Consider the following 25,216-nt stretch of genomic DNA (forward strand, 5'->3'; position numbering starts at 1 on the left):
TGCTGAGAAAAGTCAATGAGCAATTAATTACATGTAAAGTACTCAGAACTCTCCTCCTCCTCCTCCTCCTCTGCTGCCTTCTTCTCCTCCTTCTTCTTCCTCTTCCTCTTCTTCCTCCTCCTCCTCCTGCTCTTCTTCTTCCTCTTCCTTGTCTTCTTCTTCCTCTTCTTCTTCTTCTTCTTCCTCTTCTTCTTCTTCTTCCTCTTCCTCTTCCTCCTCCTCCTCTTCTTCCTCTTCATCATCTTCTTCTTCCTCTTCTTCTTCTTCCTCTTCTTCTTCTTCCTCTTCTTCTTCTTCTTCCTCTTCTTTTTCTTCTTCCTCTTCTTCTTCCTCTTCCTCTTCCTCTTCTTCCTCTTCCTCTTCTTCTTCTTCCTCTTCCTCTTCTTCCTCTTCTTCTTCTTCCTCTTCCTCCTCCTCCTCTTCTTCTTCCTCTTCCTTGTCTTCTTCTTCCTCTTCTTCTTCTTCCTCTTCTTCTTCTTCTTCCCCTTCTTCTTCCTCTTCTTCTTCTTCCTCTTCCTCTTCTTCTTTTTCTTCCTCTTCCTCTTCTTCTTTTTCTTCTTCTTCCTCTTCTTCTTCTTCTTCCTCTTCTTCCTCCTCCTCCTCTTCTTCTTTCTCTTCCTCATCTTCTTCTTCCTCTTCTTCTTCCTCTCCTTCTTCTTCCTCTTCCTCATCTTCTTCTTCCTCTTCTTCTTCTTCCTCTTCCTCCTCCTCTTCCTCTTCCTCTTCTTCTTCTTCCTCTTCCTCCTCTCCTTCTTCTTCTTCTTCCTCTTCCCCTTCCTCTTCTTCTTCTTCTTCCTCTTCCCCTTTTTCTTCTTCTTCTTCTTCTTCTTCTTCTTCTTCTTCTTCTTCTTCTTCTTCTTCTTCTCCTTCTCCTTCTTCTTCAACCTCATCTCTTACCCTTTTTCACATTTGGGGTGGAGAATGAGGGGCTGATTTAGAACATTGAAGGTGGGACCCACTCAGTGCATGAGCTGAGAGTAGGGGCTCCCAGGAGTGAAAGGAACACTTAAAATGATGGTCTGTTTGGTCCATTCCGGTGGAGCCAGCTGCTGAGTGTTTGGTGAATCTCACTGCTGAGCTGAGTTGCCCCGTGTCCACCAGCTTCTCTAGTTGACTTCTTCTCTTCAGACGAGTGTGGAAGTAGTATCTCCACCACAGTCCCTTCGTGAACCCACTCAGTGGTTCTCTAATTCATTCGTGAAGCACATCTCTTAGAGCATCCACTGTAATCTCTGTATTTATTGTGTTCTTGTGGCTTGTTATGTGCCATCTCTGTTCTAAATCTGGTACATAGATTGACCCATTATATCCTCATAAGGTCACCACACAGTAGGTGCTTTTATTATCCCTGGATTTCAGATCAGGGAACCCTGGCACATGGGGAAATATCTTATGGCAGGTGCTGTTAATGGATTATAAAAAGCCATTTACAACCCCCTCCTCCATGACCAGCTCCACTATCAAAGCCCACTTCCCCAGCCTCCTTTACAGGTGGGCTGGCCGTGTGACAAGCTTTGGACTTCCTGATGATGAGGAGCCGGTGCAGCAGGTGACCCCTCCCCCCTCAGCCTTCCCCCCGCTTAGACAGTGGATGGAGATGGCTGGTGTGATAGATGCCATCTTGCTATGTTGAGGGAGTGGCCAGGAGAGCTGCAGAGAAGTAGTAGCCCTCCCCTCACTGAGTCACTGGACCAGAGCCAGCAGACACATAGCTCCAGAATTCTGGTTATGAGTGAAGCGTATAAACCCGTGTTGGGTTATTTCACTTGAGTCAGATTTTCTGTAACTGTAGATCCTCACCGAATCAGAGTCTGAGCCAGTTTCAAACACAGTCCAGTCCCAGAACCCATGCATGCTCTCTTCTGCACTGCTTCTCCCATGCCAGATACTGTCCCGGGTTCTCTGGGTGCAGTGGAGGTCAGAGCAATGATGGCTTTGACCCTTGGGGAGTTTACAATCTCAGGAACAGTCAGAGATTAAAACATAAACACAAAATAAATATATAGTGACCACTTGTGGTTATTGCCATGCAGGACAGACTAGGTGCTATGAGAAATAATAATGCAGTGCTAACACACACTGTGGACAGGCAGAAAAGCCCTGTTTCTCCAAAGAAGTGGACATTTACGCTGAGATCTGAAGGATGGAAGGAACAGGGAGGCGTGTTTTCGGTAGAGAGCTCTGCATATGAAAGAGCGGAAGGCATGAATGAGATTCACTGTTGGAAGAACAGAAAAGTCCTCTGTTTGAGGCTTGACAGTGATGGGGGGCAGCAGGAAGGGGCAAGAAGGAGCTAGAGAGGTGGGCGAGGGTTAGGTCTCTCCAGGTCAGCGAGTTTGGCCTTCATCTCTATGAACCCTAGGATGTTTTCAAAGAGTTTTAATCTAGGCGAGAAATCATCTGAATTATATTGAAATAAAAAAGATTAGCTTCCAGCTGCTGTGAAGAGAGTGGGCACAGGGAGGCCAGTTAGGGGCCGTCATGGTTGTCCAAGTGGGGGGCATTCTCCCTCCGTGGAGGAATTGGTCCTGGGGATGACAAGAATTTGACCGATGGGAGATAAATTAGGAAGATAAAACCTACAGAACTTTGAAGGATGTCAGAGGAGGAGAGAAATTAACATGATGTCAGTTTCACAATAGCTAGCGCAGGGATTGTGGGCCCGGGATTGTGATTTCCCGGGCTTGGCCGGGAAATCCCGGGGAGGGGGCGCTTGGAGGTTTGGGGGTAGAGGGCGCTGGTGGTCAGCTCAGGAGTGCGGAGGCTTATAACCTGCAGCTAGTTCTCTTCTCTTCTCTGTGCTGCTGTCTTTCCTAATTTGAAACCAAAACGAAGGCTGTGTTCACTATGTGAATAAGCCCTGAACGTAGGCCGTCGTTTACCAAATGAACCTCGAGCTAAGATTTGGCAAATACCGAAAAGAACTCCTGCGCCGTGTGCGAGGTGTGTCTGTAGGGCACAGACAGTTTTGTAAATTGTAGAACAACAACTAAGGTCGGAGGTAGCCTGCTGGTGACCCCTCCCGGGGCTCACGGGCGTGCCTGTGGCTGACACGCGCCCTCTTTTCTCCCGCACAGGACACGGAGGTTCTGAACACGGCCATTCTCACCGGAAAGGTTGTTTCGGTTCCCGTCAAGGTCGTGGCCGTTCAAGAGGATGGTTCGGTGGTGGACGTGTCGGAGGCTGTGGAATGCAGGTCTGCGGATGAAGACGTCGTCAAGGTACGGCGGGTTTTACCTCCAGATCCCCAGGCACTCGGTCCTTTCCCTCCCTTTCTGTCTCGGGGCTGCTCTGAGCATCCCAGGCTCTGAAGGGCTGAGACCGGGGTGATGATGCTGAGGACGGAGGGAGTGATGGCAGGCACTCGCCTGGAATCAGAGGAGGCTGCACGCGCCGTGCTGTTTCCTTCCCCCGTCTTAATCTTGAGCGGAAACAATTCTCTTCCCATTCTTTTGCTCATAGGACAATATTTCCTGAATTTTAGCCAGCTACCTGCCATCTTTGCAATTTTTGCCAACTTCCTGTGCCAAATAATATAGTTTACTCATTATATTTTCTTTAAGTGCCTCACTTTTCAACCTTAAATATCTTTATTGTCTTCATTAGAAGACAATAAAATTCATGAGCTTGATGTACTTTTTCTTAATATACATAAAAATAAACGACTATTAACTTTTTAAAAAGTCCATCCATGTGCCCCCTAACTTCACTTGGGTACCAGTGGGACACAGCTCACAGTCTGGGGAAATCTGGCCGTGGCACATTTCTGCTGCGTCCTGCATCCTAATTAGCTGGATTTAGGACTCCATATTCAGCCAGGAACCGGCCCACGATGTTTTTCCATGTCTGTGCAGGGGTCTGTTTGAGTCACTGAATTTAGAGTTTCTGCCCGTTTTTTCTTGGCGCCCTGATCGGCAGTTCCCTCTTGCAGCAGAGACCCCGAGAGAAAGGACTTCCACCTTCAGAATGATCCTTCCTCCTCTAAGCTGCGAAGAGAGCTCCCAGGTCCTATGTCTTCGTTCATTTTAGGAAAACACAGCACCGCTGAGTTCTTCCTTCTTTCTGCTCTGCGGGCTCCTGTTCAGAGGTGAAATGAAACTTGGTCCCCGTCTGAAGAACTCTGTGGTGGACAGAAAATCCTGCAGGGTTTTCCCTGTGGCGGAGAAGATCTGGAAGGGATTCCTTCCTTCTTACAGTGACCTGCAGGAGGCTGTGCCTTAAGCCGGAGATGGTTTTGATAAGGAAGAATTGATGTGTCTGTGAGGCCTAATTACAAACACAATTAATCCTTAGGAAGCCCCGATTTGGTATCGCCTGCTTTCTGGGCGGAATGTTAATTCTCCCCTCGAGACGGAAGGTGGACTGGCTTCAAAGGACACACAGCCTTGCCCTGGGGCTCCTGGCAGGCCGCGGACCCTGTGGGCAGGTTTGATTAAACAAATCTAAAGCCTTCGATATTCTGAGTCTAGAAAGATCTGAGCCAAGTCATACAAACTCATCTGCACAGAATGAAAAATATTGATTCATTGCCCTTGGTTGCCTTTGAAAATGCCTGTTACTTACCATCCCCCGTCATTCCAGGAGGGAGACATTGGGATGGCACATGGAGGTGGCATCTGTGTGATTATGCCACCCGGGGCTCAAACAGATGGCTCAGCTCTGTAGACCCCTCAGCCTTGTTCCCTCCCGAGAGCCTGGTGTGGAGCCCCCCAGGGCGGGACCTCCACTGTCCTGCCCTGGAGAGCTCTACCCTACAGAGGCAAGCCCAAGTTCATGGATCCCATTGTTGCCGTGTACTTGGCTGTCTCCCCTTCGCAGAAATATACTAAAAGTATCCTCCCCTGAGCCTGAGAGAGAAATTGCTTTGGAAGGCGTAGTTTCTGGCTCAGCGGTCGCTTTCGTGGCCTCATGAAGATGGGGTTCTCTTCTAGCGAACTGTGGCCTGATGTTAGCAAACGAGAGCATGCAGATCCCCAAGCGCAGAGCTGCTGCAAGACGTTTCTAGGGGAGCCCAGGCTCCGCTGCAAATCCTGGCGCCTGGGTCAATTGAGGGGGATTCACTAAATGGCTGTGATGCATTTGTCGCAGCTTTCGTGTCAATATTTGTCATAAATTTTGTCATAACGCTAAGATGTACAGCGTCGTCCTCAGAGCTGTCCGCTGGCCTGGGCATCACCCCAGGGGCACCTAAACACGTGGGTGCTCATTAGCACCCCAGGGAGAGACCCCCTTGGTCTGTGGATTTGTCGCCCGGTCACTTCCTCACGGTGCAGGAAACGCTGTGTGATTCCCCAGGGAGAGTCTTGCAGGTTTCACCAAAGATCGTCATGCGATGGCAATTCTGAGCGTTGGGGTTGTGACTTAGGTAAGGGACAAGGTATAAATTCAGGACGGTGTTAATTGTAGTGATACACAAATTGGCTTCTTCGACTTGGGACCGTGTGACATCGGGGGAATAAATCTGAGGACATAAAGGATTGTGAAGGGCTGGAACCTTGGCGAGATTGGAAGCGATCTGTGTCCCATTTTAAGTGGACAAGTACTTCTGTGTTAAGAAAAAACATACATAGAAGATGCATATTAATTGCATGTGTGTGTGTGCGAGAAACCTTGGCCGTTTTGTTCACAGTGAGATCTGATGAAGCAGCTGTGTTTTTTAATTGAAGTGTCGTGGATTTACACTATTGTATTAGTTTCAGGTGTACAGCATGGCGATTCCATATTTTTACAGCTTATACTCCATTAAAAGTTATTACAAGATCATGGCTCTAATTCCCTGTGGAACCACCTGTCTGAAGCGGCTGCCACAGGCTGATATGATTTTTGTTGGCATTAATGGGTACGTGACCCCAGAACAGAGGTCACAGGTGGGCAGGCTGCAGGCTGCATCTGGTTCAGAGGAGTGTGTGTGTGTGTATTTAATTTGCTGCCATCCTGTAAAAATTGGCAAATCACATAGAAATCTGGATTTCTAGCCTCTTATGAAATTCACAAAGTTGAGTAGCCCTGGGCCCACACTGCTTCCTGTGACCCTCAACCCGGAAGTGAGTAGAGGACGCCCCTGTGCGTAAGGCCGGTGCATCCAGGTCACCGCAGTCTCCACCCTTTCCTCTTGCCTCCCACGTGGAGGTGGAGGGACGTCTGTGATTTCTCGTCACACTTGTGCTGCTGGTTTTTTGATAGTAGGTTTCAGAGGAAAGGGAGCTATTTCTTGTCCCCTGGTCTCTATAAGTCAAAGATGTTACATGTCACTCGTCCCTCTGATGGAGAATCCTGTATCTTTCTAGGCATAAGTGGAAGCTGGAAATTGGATCGTATTCTGTCAGAGTGTCTGAGGGGCTGAAGGCCCTTGAAATCAAATCACAGGAGAAATGATTGAAGGAAGTGTGAGTGTTGAGCCTGGTGGTGAGAAGAAAAGGCCCAGGGAGAGGTGAAGAGAGAAACACGACAGCTCTTCTGAAGTCTTTCAAGGGCCATCCTTCGGAATGCGGAGTAGATTTGTGCTTTTTAGATTTCAAGAGTGGAAGTCAAAAGGGAACCACTCTAGCTCAACATAAAGAAAAAGAATGCAGAGGGAGTGAGTTTGGGGGGCGGGGGTAGGCTTCCAAACAGCCGATGGCTGTTCAAATCCTGACTCCTTGGGGGAGCACCTTTATGAGCTAGTAGTAAAGTGTCATTCCTATGGCTTTCCCATCAGGGAGTCAGTTGATAAATTAAGTTTTCTGAATTTGCAAAGGAATTTTGTTTCCACCCCCATGACCTGGAAGGCACGTGTGTCAGTTTCCTCTTGCTGCTGTAACAAATGAACGTGAATTTAGTAGCTTAAAACAATGCACATTTATTATCTGATGGTACTGGAGGTCAGGACCCTAAAATGGGTTGGTTGGCAGGGCTGCGTTGCTTCTGGAAGCTCTAGCAGAGAATCTGTTTGCCTCTTCCAGCTTCTAGAGGCTGCCTGCCTTTCTGGGCTGTGGCCCCTTTCTCCATCTTAAAAGTCAACATCGTAGCATCTTCAAATCTCTCTCTCTCTCTGACCTCTGGTTCCATCATCACCTCTGTTTCTCTGGCTCTGAGCCTCCTGCCTCGCCCTAATAAGGACCTTTGTGATTACATTAGGCCCACCTGGCTATCCTTACCTCGAGGTCCTTATCTCAAATACATGTGCAGAGTCCCTTTGCCACGTGTATTAGTTTCCTAGAGCCGCCGTATCAGTTCCCACAAACTCAGTGGCTTAAAACAACATAAACCTGTTCTCTCCCAGTTCTGGAGGCCTGAAGTCTGAAATCAAGGTGTCGGCAGGGCCACACCCCCTCCAGAAGCTCTAGGGGAGGATCCTTCCCTGACTCTTCCAGCCTCTGGGGGCCCCAGGTGTCACCGGCTTGTGGCCGCATCCCTCCCGTCTCTGCCTCCGTCTTCGCTTCTCTTCTGTCTCCGTGGGGCCTTATTCTCCCATAAGGGCGTTCGTCATTAGATTCAGGGACCACCCTGACTCACAGTGATCTCATCTCACTATCCTTAAGTTAATTATATCTGCAAAGACCCTGTTTCCCAATAAGGCCACATTCACAGCTTCCTGGGGCTAGAGCTTGGACATATCATTCTGGGGTCACAGTTCCACCTACCGTGTAAGGTGACATATTAGAGGTTTGGGGGATTAAGATCTAGACAGCTTTGAGGGTCTTTATGCTGCCAGCAACAGCACATTTGTGGTTCTTTGCTAAGTGTCTTTCAAGGTCTTCAGAGGGAGGAAGAAAAATGCAATCTCCATGTTGTAATTGTGATTTAATCTTTGAGTGTCTATCTTGCCGACCAAGTGATGGCCTTCTGTGTTTAATGTGTTGGTAATTGTACTGTTGGTCAGTGAGTTGCAGTCTCCAGAACCACAGAAGCCCCGGCATACGTCACCAGCAGGGGATGAACTCATTCACGCTTGGAGAGAAATCAGTGTAAACTCATGCTGTCTTGAAGAGGGCACCCTCCAACTTTTGGCTGCAATAATTAAGTTTCCAGCCTTCTGGTATCAGCCGGACTTGAAATAATGAGATGCTAAAGGCCTCCTAAAAGGGTATTAACATTTTAAAGCCTTCTCTGCCCCAGGGAAGGTCTTTATTTCCAAACTTCGTCTGTGAAGGGCAAGGGTAGGCAGCAGATGTGCTGTCGGAAAAAAAACACAGAGGTTTCTGCCGCTTGTGTGGGGTCACTAAATAGAGCCCAATGTCACCGCTGGAGGATGCAGGAAGCTTCGAGAGAGCAGCTGCATTTCCTGGGTCATCACGTAGCCCCTGCAAAAGGCCGTGTGACCCGATTTTCCTTAAGTAGTTGGATTCACAGAGAGGATAAGGTGGAAGGTGGGCGTGTCCTGAACATGATCCTTAGAGAGGCATCTGAGAGCTGATGTCACTGAGCCGGAGACATCGCGATTCAGGTGGAGGGGGCTGGACAGGTAGAGGGGGCAGTGGGACCTGGCAGGCCCGCGGTGAAATCCCGTGTGGGCGAGCTTTCTTTTGGTTTGGTTGCAAGTGACAGAAACGCAAATCCAACTGTCTTAAGCCCGGAAAGGGGAAATATATGGACTCATGCAGCTATAGACGGAGTTAGATCCAGAGGCACATCTGGACTCGATTTCTCTCCTTCTCTGATTTCTGCCTTCTTCTGTGTGGTTTTCACATCTTTTTCCTGGGCCCGTGCTAATTCCTGGGCCCAGCATCCCTCCCCGACTCCCTGCATCTGGACACGCCCCAGCTGTCCTCTGGACTCTGGCTCAGGTGCTCCTGGGATCTGTGCAGCCGCCTCCTTCCTGCCGTTCTGCATCCCGCCTCCCACACCGCGGTCCTCACCTCTGTGCTTCTGTGCCCTGTGTAGGTGCACGTATTAGGGACTCAGCATGTCGTGTGTCCCTGTACAGGTGGCAGGTTTGCCCCTTGAGGGCAGGTCCGTGTCTCACTTGTCTTCCTGCCCCGAAGGGTCTGTTAGAAGGAGCAGCGAGAACAGCCACAGCCCACGGTGACACCACGCCAGACTCTGGTCCACTGGTTCTTTACACATTGCAGCCTCCGACCCGCCCAGCACCCCGACAGAGTAGGTACCACTCTTATGCCCATTTTACAGCCCAGGAAACTGAGGCGGGAGAGGTTTAAGTGTCTGGGCTCAGTGAGTGGTGAGTAAGCATTAGTCCACTGCATGTGCGAATTCATGGTACCGAAAAGTGGACACACAGTCCCTTTCTATTTCCTCTCTCCTGTAAAGACAGAATTAAAGACAGGTGTTTCTGAAAGTCCACATTTGATGTAAGACTTTTGATTGTTGGGAAGTCATCCAGTTGAAAGAGATGTGCAGACGCATTTTGCCCGGGGGCTGTGGTTCTCATCTTCCACGTGTCCTGCACTGAAGAGGAGATCAACCTAATGGAAGGTGAGGCCCAGGCACCTGGGGGGTGGGATTGAGGACCTTGTGGGGATCCCGCAGTGCTGATGAAATAGGTTCAGGACAGTCTCTCTGCACTGACTTATCTCCAAAGGGCCCTTGTCTGCTGTGGGCTCCAACGGGCTTCCGGAGAAACCCTCAGACGGGTCCTGATGTTATTAGAAGGGGATGGAGAAAAATCCAAAAGTGGTTTAAGCCCATTTCTTTCTCTTTTGGCAAGGCTTGGCAAACATGCCTACAGAAAACACCGTTCTTCTGTTTCTCGGCATGAATTTCCTCCCCTTCACCCGTCACCAGGAGCCAGGCAGCTAAGAATAAGTTGTCAGGCAGTTTGGACGTTATTGCCTAATTTTGTCCTCCTTGTTGCTGGTAATTTGGACTTGCATTGTTCCATTCTGATGGGAGATGTGTCATATATTTCCTGTTGGCCAGAGGATAGATACTGCTCCATCCCCAACCTTTTGTTCCTGTCAGCATCGTTCAGATTTCAATATTAATGAGCTCTTTTGTTCCTTTCTGTCTTTAGCATCTCTAATGAAAAACTAACATTCTGGAATTGTTTGGGCATCATGCGGAGAGACCTTGGGACTAGCCAGTGTAGATCTGCAGCCGCCTGGCTTCGCACCCTCAGTAAACAGAGCCGCATTGGGGAGATGGTGTTACTGAGGTCTTGGGCCGACACCGAATTAAATCTCGGAGGCAGAGTTTTGGGCGCACCAGAAAAGATAGCTTCATTGCTTTGCCAGGCAAAGGGGGCCACAGCGGGCTAATGCCCTCACAACTGTGTGTCCTGACCTGGAGGGGGGTAGTGAGGAGTTTTATAGCAATGGCTCAAAGAGGGCGTGGTCAGCTCGTGGACCTTCTTCTGATTGGTTGGTGGGGAGGTATCCGGGAGTCGGCATCATCAACCTTCTGGTTCCTATTGGTCTGGGGTCTCCGTGCTTGTGGGCAGCCGACAGTTAACTTCTCCCACCTGATGGGGGTTTCAGTATCTGCAAAACAGCTCAAAGATATTGTTCTGTGTATCCCTTGAGGGGGAGCCCCGACCTGCCCCAAGGCTGCACTCTTGTCTCCTGACTGCTCCTCCCTTGTCTCTGTATCCCATCTCTTCCCTTACTAACAACTGCTTGAACCTGCCCGTTGAAACTGAGGGAAGGTCACGGAGGCTGAATGAAGCCTATTTCCTGTAATGAAGAAATGGGGGACACAGAAAGGCTTTTGTGCCCAGGAGCCCACAGGGTCCTGCTCAGTATCAGGTCTGTGACTGTGTTTCGAATATCAGGCAGGGTCAACTGCGGCCACTGTGCCTCTGTCTCCTGGCACATTTATCCTTGATGTTTTGGGGCTTGGTTCACAATTTAAACTCCTTCCGTGAGCTTTGATGGTGGGCAGAATGTATCAGCTTCGTATTCAAATTCATTGAGTTTCCTAAAGACACTCAAATCATTTCAATACACTATTTTAAAAAAAAAATTTAATTTATACAATTTTTAAAGGTTACTTTCCATTTACAGTTATCACAAAATATTGGCTGTATTCTCCATGTTGTACATACAGCCTTGAACTTATACTCAGTAGTTTGTACCTCACACTCCCCCACCCCTATTGCCCCTCCCCCTCATTTAAATAAACTTTAGAAGTTAACTGTCTAAGAAAAGTGATGCACAGGGCATTTAATTATTGTTGCCAAAATACAGGTCACCCAGTTGCTAAGTGCCAGGGCTGGGGTTTGACCCCAGGAAGCTTGGCTCTCGGCCCCCGCTTTACAGAGAGCACCCCAATTTCACAGGGAACTTAGCCCCGTGAACTTAGGGTGCTTATTTCAGGGGTAGGCTTCTTTCCCCCCTACTATGGGATTATCCGTACACTGACTTATTTTATACATATCCTAAGATTAAGATTACTTTCCAAAGATAAAAACGTAGCCCTCTTTTCTCTGAAACAGTTCAGATGTCTAGAGGGACATTCAGTGATGTTAGGAACTGGCGAACGTAAGAAGAAATCCCACAAAGAGCTAGAACTGACTTCTTCAGCCAAGACTCACGCGTATAGCAGAGACTCAGTGAGCGTAGATGAGAGAAGTCTTCGGAGAATCTCACCCATTTTCCCCAGAATATGCAGGAGTCTTGCATGAGCAATTCATTCATGCTTTATTGATATATATCGCTACGCTGAGATGGACTTTGAGAAAGTAATGCTGCCTTTAGCAGCAGGTGGAAATACAGATTCTGTCTCAGTCAGAAACAACGGGATAAGGTTTTCCTGGGACTGGATGGACTGGATTACGTAGCCACCTACTAAACAAATGGGCTCATATCTCTTCTAATTCATTTTCAAGAGGGATGGGCTTCCAGCAGGCAATGATCATTTATATTCAATGTATATACGCAGTGTATTCCTTCTAAACGACTCTTGGATTCTTGTCTGGAGACATTTCAGGTTTAAATGCAAAGAGTCGGTCTCAGATTTCAAAGCACTGCTTTCCACTCCTATTCCCCCCTGCAGCTTGCCTTACCCTCCTTAAAGGGCCCCTCTGCAGATGTTTCAGATCATTTTGACCACTTCTGAAGCTCAGTTTAACAGGCTTTTTTTTAAAATGAAAGGCCTCAGCCCGAAGCGATTGCCCTAATATAGTCTTTTTTTTTTTTTTTTTTTTTTTTTTTCTGTAAACGGACCCCTCACTGCTGTGGCCTCTCCCGTTGCGGAGCACAGGCTCCAGACCTGCAGGCTCAGCGGCCATGGCTCACGGGCCCAGCCGCTCCTAGGCATGTGGGATCTTCCCGGACCGGGGCACGAACCCGTGTCCCCTGCATCGGCAGGCGGACTCCCAACCATTGCGCCACCAGGGAAGCCCTATAGTCATCTTTTAATGCTCTGGACAACAGAGTAGTTTCCATCATCAAGGGTTTCAATCGTGTCACTCCCCAGGGAATACTTTCAGAGAGATGAATTTATCCATGGCTTCCTGACATCCTTTGTGTCTGACACTTAATAAATATTTGGGTTACACTCTGACTTCTTTTCCTGTGAGCAGAGTTTGTAGGGAGAGCAGTCGGTGGCCGTATGCTGAGACTGTTTGTGTGTCTGAAGCCCACTCATAGGGACGGTGGATTTCCATGTGCCTTTCTTGACAGCCCCTTTCAGTGAAAGACTGATACCGAGGATCTTGAAGGATTTTCCAGTTCTGATACCAGTGCTTGCACCGTGGCCTGGGTTGGGACAGAAGGGACTTTGGTTAAGGATATTGGGCCAAAGCATTTTGGTTTCATAAATAGGATATAAATAATATAGAAAAAACAAAACTTGTGATAAGACCCCACTTCCTGTCATGTGCCAATCCAGACATCACTAATCAATCCCAGCACTCCTTCCTTCGACAGCCCAGATTCCTTCTCCAGCAGAGGTCCCTTGAGCAGCAGCTAAGAAGTGATTTGCATTGGCAAGTGAGACGAACATATTTCCTATTGCTGGTAAAGTCTGTGGGGAACTAGCAAAAGTTTTGTTAAGCATTGAAGAGCATGATGCTAATGAGGCCGTGATGTGGACCTCAAAGTTTGATATATTGGAGGGAGAAAAAAACCAAAACAACATTTCTGTGCCATTGCTCTGCATCCTGTCATCCGTATCAGGATGTCCTTAGGCCAAAGGTCATAAAATGATAGGCCTTGAGGCAAATCCAGACCCCGAGACGTGCCCCCAGACAGAGCAAAGTACTTTGAAAATGTATATACTTAGATGCCAACATTCAAACATTAGTAGATTTCACCAGAGCTCTGGAATTCCGTTTCTCTCGCGAAGTCCAGAGGTCTCTGAACACAGCCCATGTGGTAGCTGTGGGCTCAGGGCAGTGGCAGCGGTGGGCTCAAGGTAGTAGCTGCTGTCCCCTTTGGGCAGGGTTTGGGGTGCTCCCTCAAGTTTTTCACCATCCCCAAGTTCCCTGACCTTCACAGCAGACCCACCTTCCCCATTTATGTCACCTCCCTGGGCCAGGAGGGATTTGATTGTTTTTTTTGTTTGTTTTTTTTATTGTAATTTTAATTTAATTTTATTTTTTTAAACATCTTTATTGGAGTATAATTGCTTTACAATGGTGTGCTAGTTTCTGCTTTATAACAAAGTGAATCAGCTATGCATATACATATGTTCCCATATCTCTTCCCTCTTGCATCTCCCTCCCTCCCACCCTCCCTATCCCACCCCTCCAGGCGGTCACAAAGCACCGAGCTGATCTCCCTGTGCTATGCGGCTGCTTCCCACTAGCTATCTATTTTACGTTTGGTAGTGTATATATGTCCATGCCACTCTCTCACTTTGTCACAGCTTACCCTTCCCCCTCCCCATATGTTGAGTCAATCCCTGGAAGTTCCACCATCCCTAGCCAATTGTGCTGAAAACAATCTGGGTGAGTTATATGGGTAAACTGAAATCTATTACAAATATATTAGATAAGTTAGTTGTATTAAGTGAGATGGATTAGACCAATGTATTAGATGCAATTATTTTAATTCATTGCTAACATAGGTAGAGGTTTTCACAAGGCAGAGTCACATAGTGTAAGAACAGCTGTAATTTCACCATGGGGGCTACTTCTCAAGCTGTTCAGACTGGAATTTTTATATCCAGGATTTTAATTAGCCCACGTCACACTGGCAAGGACTCCAAGTTGATCAAGGGGGTGAATTCCAGGGACTTCTGTGCTGCTGAGGCATTGCTGTGCTTCCCCCCTTCCTCTGTGACTGGCTCAGCCTGGCTGGGGTATGATTTGCTGGTCTCTCTGGAAATCTCCGGGAGTGTGAGTCTGGACGCCCAGGCTTCTCTTGGCAGGGCTGAGCCAGTCTCATCTCTGCCAGATCTTCGCTTGCGCCTTTCAACCCCCCTCTTTTCTACATTCTGATTTTGGAGAAATTGGTGAGGTCATCGTTGGCATTTTTCTTTTTCCCTTCCCCTGGAGCCTCAGAGATAAAAAAACTCTCAGCTGCCGGTTTTTATACCTTGAGGTCTCAGTTCACAGCATTCTTTGATAGAAAAGTTTCTTTTCTTAGGGAAATTTTCAGAAGTACTTTCAAGATAAGTTTGGAAAACACAAACCCTGCAGACCCCTCATTCCCCTGAGAATATGCTCATCCTGCCACAATGCCTTTTTTTTTTTTTTTTTGCACTATGCGGGCCTCTCACTGTTGTGGTCTCTGCCGCTCCGCGGCATGTGGGATCTTCCCGGACCGGGGCACAAACCCGCGTCCCCTGCATCAGCAGGCAGACTCTCAACCACTGCGCCACCAGGGAAGCCCACAATGCCTTTTTTTAATGTGACTAATTGATGCTTAAACCCCCGAACACCTAAGCTTGTGACTCCTGTGCCGATGGAGCCTTGTTCCCAGCACTTCTCTCCACCAGGTTCAGTGTCTGCAGTCAGAGCTGGTGCAGGAGGCTGGGCAGCGCGATATGCTGGGCTCTCACCAGATGAACAGCTCTTAATCCCTCCGGGGCCACCGTTTGATGACTAGGAAGTGCTTGGATCTTTTCCTAAATTCAAAAGCGTTCGTGGTGCTTTGAAACTCTCCCAATGTTGAGGGGTAAAAAGCTAAAATGAACACATTTCCCAGATAAGCGTATGCTAAACTTTACAACAAACCATAATCTTGGGCTCATTTGCTGGCGTGGTTTTGATAAGGGGCACGATTTTGGAAGCACTCATCTGTCAGGGTACAATCACACCTTGTTGAATGTGATTTGATTGGGGATTTATCGTGGAGGCGACCCAACAAGCAGAATGCAGGAACTGACCCGTGGTGCTTGCCTGATGAGCGGGGAGATGAGGCTGGGTGGGAGCGGCTGTCCGTGGGTCTGTTGTGGAGGGCTGTCCTGAGCATCTCGGACGAAGGTGAGTTGAAGTCTGGTGGGCCGGAGGCAGCCAGTGAGGCCCGACCATCTTGTAAACACCATACAAACCTTACTGTTCTACCAGTCACTGTTTTTTTTGTTTTTTTGGGTTTTTTTTGCTGTACGCGGGCCTCTCATTGTTGTGGCCTCTCCCATTGCGGAGCGCAGGCTCAGCGGCCATGGCTCACGGGCCCAGCCGCTCTGCGGCATGTGGGATCTTCCCAGACCGGGGCACGAACCCGTGCCCCCTGCATCGGCAGGCGGACTCTCAACCACTGTGCCACCAGCGAAGCCCCCAGTCACTGTTTTTGACAGTATTTTGCACAGGAGTCTGTCTCTTCCACAAAGACCTCCTCGAGGGCAGAGACACTTGGGTTTGCTTTATGTCCTCAAAGCCCTGCCGGGAACCCAGCATGTATCATCACTGAGTGTTAACCTCAGACTCTCTGTGACCTCTCTGTGCCTTTGACATGGATCCTCGTCCTCTCTGGGCTGCGCAAGAGTTGCATTCTCTGAGGTCTTTTTTAGCACCAAGACTTTAAGATTCTCTAAGGAAGGCATGTGTTTTGGATGAGCTAGGAAGGGACGAAGCTCAGTGGTCTCCATTCTGCCCACGCTGGCTCCGAGATCTGCCTTTGCTGGGAGGCCTGGACGATCAGTCAGTTCCGGGCTGGGTGCTGGGCACACTGCTTCGGAGAGAGGAAGAAATAACATCCCAGCCATGGTCCAACTAGGGAGGTGAGACTGATCTGCATGAAGAAAGAATTGATAAGAATAAAGGAGCCTGAGAGCAAAGCCTCATGATCAGAACTTGACAGTGAATTAAGGCATCTCCTTAGAGTGGAGCTTTCAGTGTAGTGATGGGCATGATGGATGGGTGAGGCGGGAGGGGCTCACAAGACCTTCCCGTTCCTGGTTGTACGATCCTGAGCAGAGCACTTCCTCTCTCACTGATTCTGCGTAGTTCCCGTATGTCTACAAGGTACCAGGCCTTGTGCCACGAGCCTGAGCTGCAGAAAATTAAATAAGGCAAGCATGCTTGTCCTTAAAGGCTTGCCTTATCATCTAGGAGGGGCAGAGAAGTAAGCATTACTATATTAAGTCAGAGTCTATGAAGGTACAAAGGTGGATAGAAGGTTCCTCGAGCCAAGATCCATGGACTTACCTCCTAGAAATCTTCATGAGAATTGCTTGACTTTGCATATCCATGTTTTATGATAGTCTATAGACTGTGTAAGCAACATGCACCGTTGTCAGTAGACCCAATCACTGCCACTTGGTTTCAGTTCTAATGTTTGGCTTTGTGTCCATGATGGTATGAGGGGCCCAAAGGGCTTGGAGCTGTACCACATGAATAGTTACGCATACATGTTACTACATATTCTTTGTATTAAAAATCAATGTATTAAAAATCACCAGTGTGCCTGGTGAATGAAAATAGGGATTTTCTTGTATAATACTGGTTGGGTGCAATTTTGCTTCAGTTAACTTTAGAACCCAACTGCTGTTTGCATGGGACATTGAGAAAAGAAAGAGGTATGTTATAGGCAAATGCTGTATTTGTGCCAGCTGAAGGCCAATTGACATTACAGACGAAGGAGCAGAAACTCAGGTTAATTACCTGCTCAGAATCACACGGTATTGTTCAGCACACTTCAGTAATGTTCTAGGGGAAAAAAAAGATGATGGAGGTGGTATGTTTACTTATCGAAGGGAAAGGGTAGACAGTTATGACTCAGAGAGGGGGATGCCTCTGACCAGCGAAAGCATAGTCTGGGGACCCACTGGGGACAGGAGAGCTGTGATGTCCCAGAGCTTCTTATTGTATAAATCTTATTGTATAAACTTTAATGAGGGAACTTAGTCACCAGGAGCACATAGCTGTTTGCTAGAGTCAGGCAGGCCTCTTTTTAATAACGCAGCTTAAATTTAACTCAAACTGGTTACTTTAGATACAACGGAATCCCCCTAGTGCCCTAAATGGTAGTTTTTATTACACTTCTGCCTTAAGACTGAGACTTTTGCCCCATAGGGGAGACAGAGGATATGGAACTGTGTAGAGTTTCCGCAGTGGCTGCTGTCCCCGTCCTGAGCCAGCTGTCCCGGGGATGCGGCTAGCTCTTCCCTTGAGGGCCCGATGGGATTCATACAGCAAGCCCGGGGGTTACAAGCTCCGTTGTTTACAGGCTCTGAAGCTTCACACTCACACCAGCCCCTGCGGGGCCGTTAGCAAGTCAGTACAGTTTTTCCCGTGGATTCTTTTTTTTCTAGCTTATATGACATCCAGCAGGGTCCACCCTGGGGAAGCAAATGCTCGACTTCTCTTCCTCCCTGTGGGCATGTGTCTGTCTCCAGATTCCAGGTTAGTTTGTAGCCCTGCATCAGCAGTTCTCCGATGGGTTTAAGAAAAGCTTTTAGTTTGCAGTTTGGTAAGGGCAAGAGAAGTGCTCTTTTCAGCCGTCTACCTCTCTGAACTGCAACTGGAACTTGGCTGACTTGATTTTGTCTCTGATTTTTATCAAGCAGAGGATAAGCCAGGCCCCTCATTTTAAGAATACTTTTAAGTGAAAACTAAGAATGAACTGAATATAGAGAGGGGATCAGCGGTTACCGCAGCAGCTATTTGACCAACAGAAAAGGACAGTGTTGGGTCAGAGTACACCGCTTGGGACACTGGCCCTCCGTTACTGGCTAGGTGACCTAAATGAGCATTAGTCTCCTCATCTGTAAAATGGGTAAAGGATAACTTTCCCACAATGCTCCAGTGCAGGATTTTTTTCAGATTAAGGGCCAGGTTTTATGGGATCTCACCAGCATTTTGTAAAAAGTGAAGGAATAGAATGGACTGGAATGGAATGGCACAGGGTGGAGTGGAGTGGAATAGAATGGGATGGGATAAAACAGAAGAGAAAATTCAGAGTGACTGGCAAGTAATGAGGTTAAGTATTTTTTCATGAAACTTTGGCTTTTGCCTTTATGTATACTTTTTGTGTATTGGTCCTACTGTAAGATGTATTTTCTAATGTGGGTTGTGCTTCAAACACTATTTGAGACACATTGTCATAGACTGTATCAGTTAGTTACACCTGCATAACAAACAGCCCCAGTATCTTAGTCACATGCCACCACGAGCTTTTTTTTATTGCTCACAGGTCTTCAGATCAGCTGGGGTTCACCTCATCAAGGTTGCAGACACCAAGAGGGCAAACCCAATCCTTTAATTATGGTTTTTTTTAACTTTTTATTTTATGTTGGAGTAGAGTTGATGAACAATGTTGTGTTAGGTTCAGGTGTACGGCAAAGTGATTCAGTTATACATATACATGTATCTATTCTTTTTTCAAATTCTTTTCCCATTTAAGTTGTTACATAATATTGAGCAGAGTTCCCTGTTCTGTGTTTTCAGTATTTCATGGAGAAGTTTTTGTTAAAATTCTGCTGGGCAAAAGGAGTCATTTGCCCAAACCCAACATTGTTGAGATAAAGCATATTTTACCTCTGGTGGGGGGAACCACAAATTCACAAGGCAGAGGGTGAGGGTGCAGTGTTGGGTGTGGCACTGAAATGTACCACATGACGCAATTGAGAATGTCAGGTGGAGGGGGAAATTCCCTGGCGGTCCAGTGGTTAGGACTCTGTGGTCTCACTGCTGAGGACCCAGGTTCAATGCCTGGTCAGGGAACTAAAATCCCACAAGCCATGTGGTACGGCCAAAAAAAAAAAAGAGAGAGAGAGAGAGACTGTCAAGTGGGATAAATTGTAAAATGCTGTATGTGTCAGGTTTCGTCTTTAAAGGTGTACCCTTCCTTCCCCCTTCCCATCTGTCCCCCTGCCGTGGGCTGAAGAGAAAGGTCATACATATGTAAGAGAATTCCTCACTTATCTTCACCTTTCGGTCCCGAAAATGTTCCTTGATGTCTCCTTCTTTTTTTTTTTTTTTTTTTTTTTTTGCGGTACACGGCCCTCCCACCACTGTGACCTCTCCCGTTGCGGAGCACAGGCTCCAGACGCGCAGGCTCAGCGGCCATGGCTCACGGGCCCAGCCACTCCATGGCATGTGGGATCTTCCCGGACCAGGGCACGAACCCGTGTCCCCTGCATCGGCAGGCGGACTCTCAACCACTGCGCCACCAGGGAAGCCCAGGAAATGGTGATTTTCTTTGATTGTTTTCTGCCTGAAGCTCCAGGTGACAGGCAACTCATTTCTTCTCTCATCTCAGTCTCCGAACTCAGAGTGGGTATTTGGTGAGTTTGGCATTAGTACGGGGCCATTGGGTTGTACAGTGCACGCTGGAAACTCGTGTCGACTTAGCATGGAAGAGCTGGACTGAAGATCAGCCCTCAGAAGACACTTGCTGTCTGTTAAGTGATTTTTGTGGTTCATCTTATTTAACACTTAGGGCAGGAATTATCATCCCTTGTCTCATTTCTCTGTGTCCCGTGCTGGAAAGCATCCTTCCAAAAGCTTTCCGTATCACATTCCCCCACTTCCCATTCTGTCATGATCCCACACCATCAGAAGTTTTCCTCTTCTCCGCCGAAGTCCCTTTGTCAGGGTCTCCAGGGTTCACGGCCAATTCCAATGGTTAGCTTTCAGTCCACAACTGACTCGACTTCCTCTCAGTATTTGATATCAATCCCACCCTGTCTTCGGAGAATCTTCACCACTTACCTCTGAGATACCATTGTCTCTCTCTGGCCTTTCCTTCTTTTTCTTTTTTCAGTTTTTAAAAATGTTTTGGCCATGCCGCGCGTGGCATGTGGGATCTTAGTTCCACGAGCAGGGATCGAACCTGAGCAGGGATCGAACCCGAGTTCCCTGCAGTGGAAGCACGGGGTCTTAACCACTGGATCGCCAGGGAAGTCCCCCTGGCTTTTCCTTTTTAACAAATTGGCCCCATGTTGTCAGGTCCTTATATCCATGACCTCTAAGTGTTAGCAGGTTCAAGGCTGAAATGTGGGCTATGATTCAATCTCCTGGCTTTAAATACTGCGTTTGCTGGCATAATCCAGGTTTATTTCTTCAGCTTGAGCCCTTCTCCATGGACTCTGCACTTGTGCTTCCAACTTCTTACCTCGCGTCTTCATTCAGATGTCTAATAAACATTTCACGTTTAGTATTTTTGAAATGGAACTCCGGATTCTCTCTCTCTTCCCCACATCTGCCTTCCTGCAGGCCTCCCTTATCACAGGGATGGCAATGCCATTTTTCTGGTTGCTCGGGCCAGAAACCTAGCAGTCATCTGTGGCTTCTGCTTCTCTCACACCCAACAGCCACTCCAGCAGCAGCTCCTGCCTGGGCTGCCTTCAAAGGCATCCTGACCCTGACCACATCTCATTCCCTGCATCACACCACCCTGATGGGAACCTCTTTCACGTCTCTGTCGCATGGGCTCCCCTTCTGCCACTCCTGCTAGAGGTATTCTGTTATATCGTCCAATCATGCTACTTCCTTGGGCGCAAACCCCACAGCTTCTCATTATACTTACACAGTGGAGTACAGTCCAGCCCCCCTGGCTACTTTTGGGCTCCCTTGCCCTCCTTTTTGGTCCTTGAATATGGCAAGAACACGCCTGTCTCAGGGCCTTTGCACTTCCTGATCTTCTGCATGTGCTCATGACTCACTCCCTCACTTCATTCAGGCCTCTAATCAAATGTGATCTCTCCAGGGAGGCCTTCCCTGCCCATTCTAACCAAAGCCATTATCATTGCTTTCTTACCTTGCTTGATTTTCCTTTAAGCCCATCTCGCTACCTGATATTACACTTATATCTAGGTGTGTGTTGAGTTTGTCTGTCTCCCCCATTCCACAGTCAGTTCCATCAGGGCGGGGACTGTATTGTTCGTCACTCTATCCCCAGCACCTAGGACAGTTCCTGGGTCTTCATTGACATTAAATCAATATTTATTGAATGAATGAATGATTTATTCTTAGTTTACAGATGAGGGATCTGTGGCAGAGAAAAGCTATGTCAAAATGCACTGGGACTCTGAGCTTGCTCTCTCCATCCTCCAATGATAGGATGGGAGGGAATCCAAGCTGGAAACTTTGGGTACCCATGGGTTCACGGATGCAGAATCTGAGCCCGGAGATGGAGAGTGACTTATTCAGGCATGATGAGGGGAAGAGTTTGGACAAGGACCCAGGTTACTGGACCTCAGGCTGAGGCACCGAGCTGCTGCTTCCAGCTCCTTCTGCCTGGTGTTGAGTACTAGCTCTCAAGCTGGCCTCTAATTAATTGATACCTCATGCTTACTGACACCTCGGTGGTGGCCTGGGGCCGGGGCAGAGGGAGCAATGGACCAAAAAGGGGCACAAGGGATGTTTCGGGAGGATGGGAGTGTTCTGTGTCCAGGCATGACGGTGGTTTCACAGCGTATGCACCGTCAATCTCATCCAACTCTACCCTCCAAACGGATACGGTGCATTGAACAGAAATTACACCTTGATGAGTTTCATTTAAAAAATCCCAACGTGTGTATTGAGGTCTTGCCTTTCCCAATCAGGTCTTCCTTCTGTGGGCTGTACGGAGGGGGTAACACACAGTTTGAGGACCCCCTGCCCCCCGATTCAGAGGACCTGAGTGCGAATCTCTGCTCTGCCTCTCACCAGCTGTGATCTCTGCTCAAGCTGTCTCTCCTGGGCCTCATTTTCCCCATCTACGACATAGGGACAAAACACTTAACGAATGGGATATCTGGAGGATTTAATGGCTATCATTCTATGTAAAGTTTTAAAAACAATGCATGATGCAAGTAACCACCCAATACATGATAGCTATTATTTTTGCTCTTTGTACTTCTTGGGGATATAAAAGCTTAAGGTAAAATGAATATTTTTTGAGTACCCACTGCTCCTCAGACAAAATGTACTTGCTAAACTTGGTAATAAATACAAAATGTTTGATTTGATAATTGAATTGAAAGGTGTTTTTTCTTTACATAGTTTCTCTTTGCCTACCTTAACATGTAATTCAGCATTTATCGTGAATTTGTGAGAAACACACTCTTTGATTATATAGCTTCCCCCCATTCCTCAAATCTTTTTATTCTTCATTAATACACAAACACACATAACATATATTTATCAAATTAGTATTAACACGTCCATATAATTCTAAAAATTTTTAATTTTATTGAAGTATAGTTGATTTAAGATGTTGCGTTAGTTTCAGGTGTACAGCGAAGTGATTCAGTTATATAAGTGTGTCCATATAATTTTAACTCCATCATTTTTTCACTAAATATTATATCATGATTATTTTTCCTTTCTCTTAAATTTTATTTAAATTTATTGTAGGATCCATAGTGTTTAATTTGTATGCACTGCTATTTATTGAACTAGGCCTTGTTTCATTTTTATTTTCATTACGAACATTGCAGAAGGCTCCCTTCACTTTATTCAGCGTAAACAAACACCATTTACCCTTCTTTAACTTCTCTTACCAAGTTGCCAAGGAGAGAGACTGCTTCCATTGCTGTGATGAGGTAGTGTTTTTCTTTCTAACACATTTCTCAAGACGGGGAGGGGTTAATTAAGAGGGAAGCCTTGGACAGCAGGGGCAGCTCCTACGGTGCAGACACAGATGCCTCAGCCGTCTGGCAGACTCAGAGGGAGGGCACTGATACACAGACTCAGTTCTTGCTTCTTTCCTAAATAGAAAATGAAGCGAATGCTCTATCTCACAAGATCCCCAAAGGAAACATATTTACATCGGGAGACCACCGTTTGCCTCTATTACTCTAAAGTACTGAAACTGTGAAAGCGTAATTTGACAGTAAAACAATGAGCCTCCAAAGGCAGCCTTCCTAAAAGGACATGGACAGGCCACCTGGCGCATGCTCACAGATGAACCTGGCACGAGTCGTCATTTTCAATCTCCACGTACCTGTCCTCAGCCCTTCTTATATTAGGATTCACGGCGTTGGCTGTTCCAGCTTCCTCTGGGGGCTCAGAGAGCCCTGAAGGTATCTGTTGGTTGAGTGGTGGGAACCTGACTCTAATCTTTACCTCGCAGTGTCTAGTGTGTCTTCCAAAAACACACACGCCCTCACCGTGTGACATGACACAGGTCAGGTCTCTCAATTCCTAGCCAGAAGGCCGAATCCACCACGGGGAATCCAAATTTCTCATCTCATTGACCTCAGACTTCCTTAGGATTTGGACTAGGTTTCTTCTACCAGCCTATCTCCTCTCATGATATCCAGAGCATAACACTGCCTAAGCCACCTTCTCCCACTTCTAACCCAGACGCAGGCTACTCCTGGGGCACAAGAATGAATGGGACCCAGAGGAAACCAGTGTCCTACTCACATTGAACACCTATGTATTGAACACTTTATGTGGGCCATCCCTGCGCTAGAACTGGAGACACAGGAGATAAGAGGAGACAGGTCCGTGGTCTCAAGCAGATCACTTCCAGGTGGAGAACAGAGATAGGAAACAATAAACAACCAGGAGCATGCAGAGAGTGATAAATATTGAAAAGTAAATCATGAAATATAACACGGATAGAGCAATCCAGTGTAACTAACATCGTGTAAGCAATATGAATAGTATAACATACTGTCAGTAACACAGAAACAGTGTAAATATAGTTTACATCGTAGCACACACAGTAAATTAGATAGAGGAGAGTAGTAGAGTGACCAGGTGAGGGGCGTGCAACTTTACATTAGAAATGACTCAAGCAATCCCTTCTGAGAAGTGACGTTTGAGCTGAGTTCTTACATCATTTAGGCCACTTTCGGTGGCAAGTAACAAAATACCATGGACCAAAATGGCTTTGACAACAACAGAAAGAAAAACACATGATAAGAAGTTGAAAAGTCAGGTGGTTCCAGGTGGGCTGGTCCGGTGGTCCATCCAGGTGGTCACTGAGGATGTGGTTCCTTCCGTCTTTCTCTCCTTCCATGCTCGCCATGTCAGCCTGGTCCTTGGCCAGCCCTCCAAGGCTCTGAGATCACCATTGCAGCTCCTGTTGTCACCTCCCATGTGGCAGCATCCAGTGGGAGAAGGAGGGACCACTTTCTGGGCATCTTGAAGCCAGGAGACCCTTCCCAGAATCCCCAGCAGACTCCTCACGCCTCCTTGGCCAGAATTGTGTCACATGCCTTTCCCTAAGCCACTCACTGGCAAGGAGCATATGGCTGGACGGAAAAGAGGAAGATGTGTGTGTGTGTGTATGTGATGGGGCAGTGGTGCTGGTGTGTGATTGAGTGGCCCGTAGACAACCAGTTATATCTGCCTCAGACCTGAATGACAGGCAGGTCTCTGTCACAGGAAGATCGCGCTAAGGCCTCCGGAGGGGGATAAGCTCAGGAGAGCCACGGGAGAGAAGACCCATGGGGGACTGGCGTGGAGTGTGTGCAGGGTGGGCAGGGAGGGAAGCGCAAAGGGAGCCTGGAGAAGGAGGTAGTACCAGGTCCTTGGGTCTTGTAAGCTGTGATCAGGAGTTTGGACTTTGCCCCGTGTACCGTGGGAAGTCTCTGGCGGGGACTGACGTGAACAGGCAGGGGGGATAGCACTGGGCCAGGCGTCAGCAGTCCTGGGGGCTGGCGGGCATCATTACACACAGGTGAAGCCCTGGGAAGTGATGTTCCCTTTCTCTACACTGGATTCGGTCCAGGTAAAATGAAAATCATGATGCCCGCCCCACAGCGTTATTTGTGGGGCTTAAGGCTTTGAGGGGGAAGGCAGTGAGGTCCTATACCAATAAGAGGTACCTACTGCAGTTAATTCTCATTATTTGCAGTAGTTATGTCTTATAAAGTCACTGCAAACACTGAATTAGCAAATACTAAACCATTCCTTCGAGAGGAAATAACACATGCACACATACGTACATCTCATATAGATCATCATAATCCTGAAAATTCAGGACAGTTGAGGTCTGTACTGTAGAAGGTAGGA

The 25,216-nt window shown here is 47.6% G+C and overlaps 1 protein-coding gene across 3 annotated transcripts in view; it reads left to right on the forward strand.

The window, feature by feature from the left end:
* TMEM132B (transmembrane protein 132B) overlaps positions 1 to 25,216 on the forward strand; it is a 409,467-nt gene that overhangs the window by 367,573 nt on the left and 16,678 nt on the right. For all 3 annotated transcript variants that reach the window (XM_033440679.2, XM_049698598.1, XM_049698599.1), the window contains one exon: positions 3,078 to 3,221. In XM_033440679.2, coding sequence (XP_033296570.1) covers positions 3,078 to 3,221 — 144 coding nt within the window. The remainder of the gene's footprint in view (positions 1 to 3,077; positions 3,222 to 25,216) is intronic.

Source organism: Orcinus orca, chromosome 15 (genome assembly GCF_937001465.1).
Source record: "Orcinus orca chromosome 15, mOrcOrc1.1, whole genome shotgun sequence".
NCBI classification, from domain to species: domain Eukaryota; kingdom Metazoa; phylum Chordata; class Mammalia; order Artiodactyla; family Delphinidae; genus Orcinus; species Orcinus orca.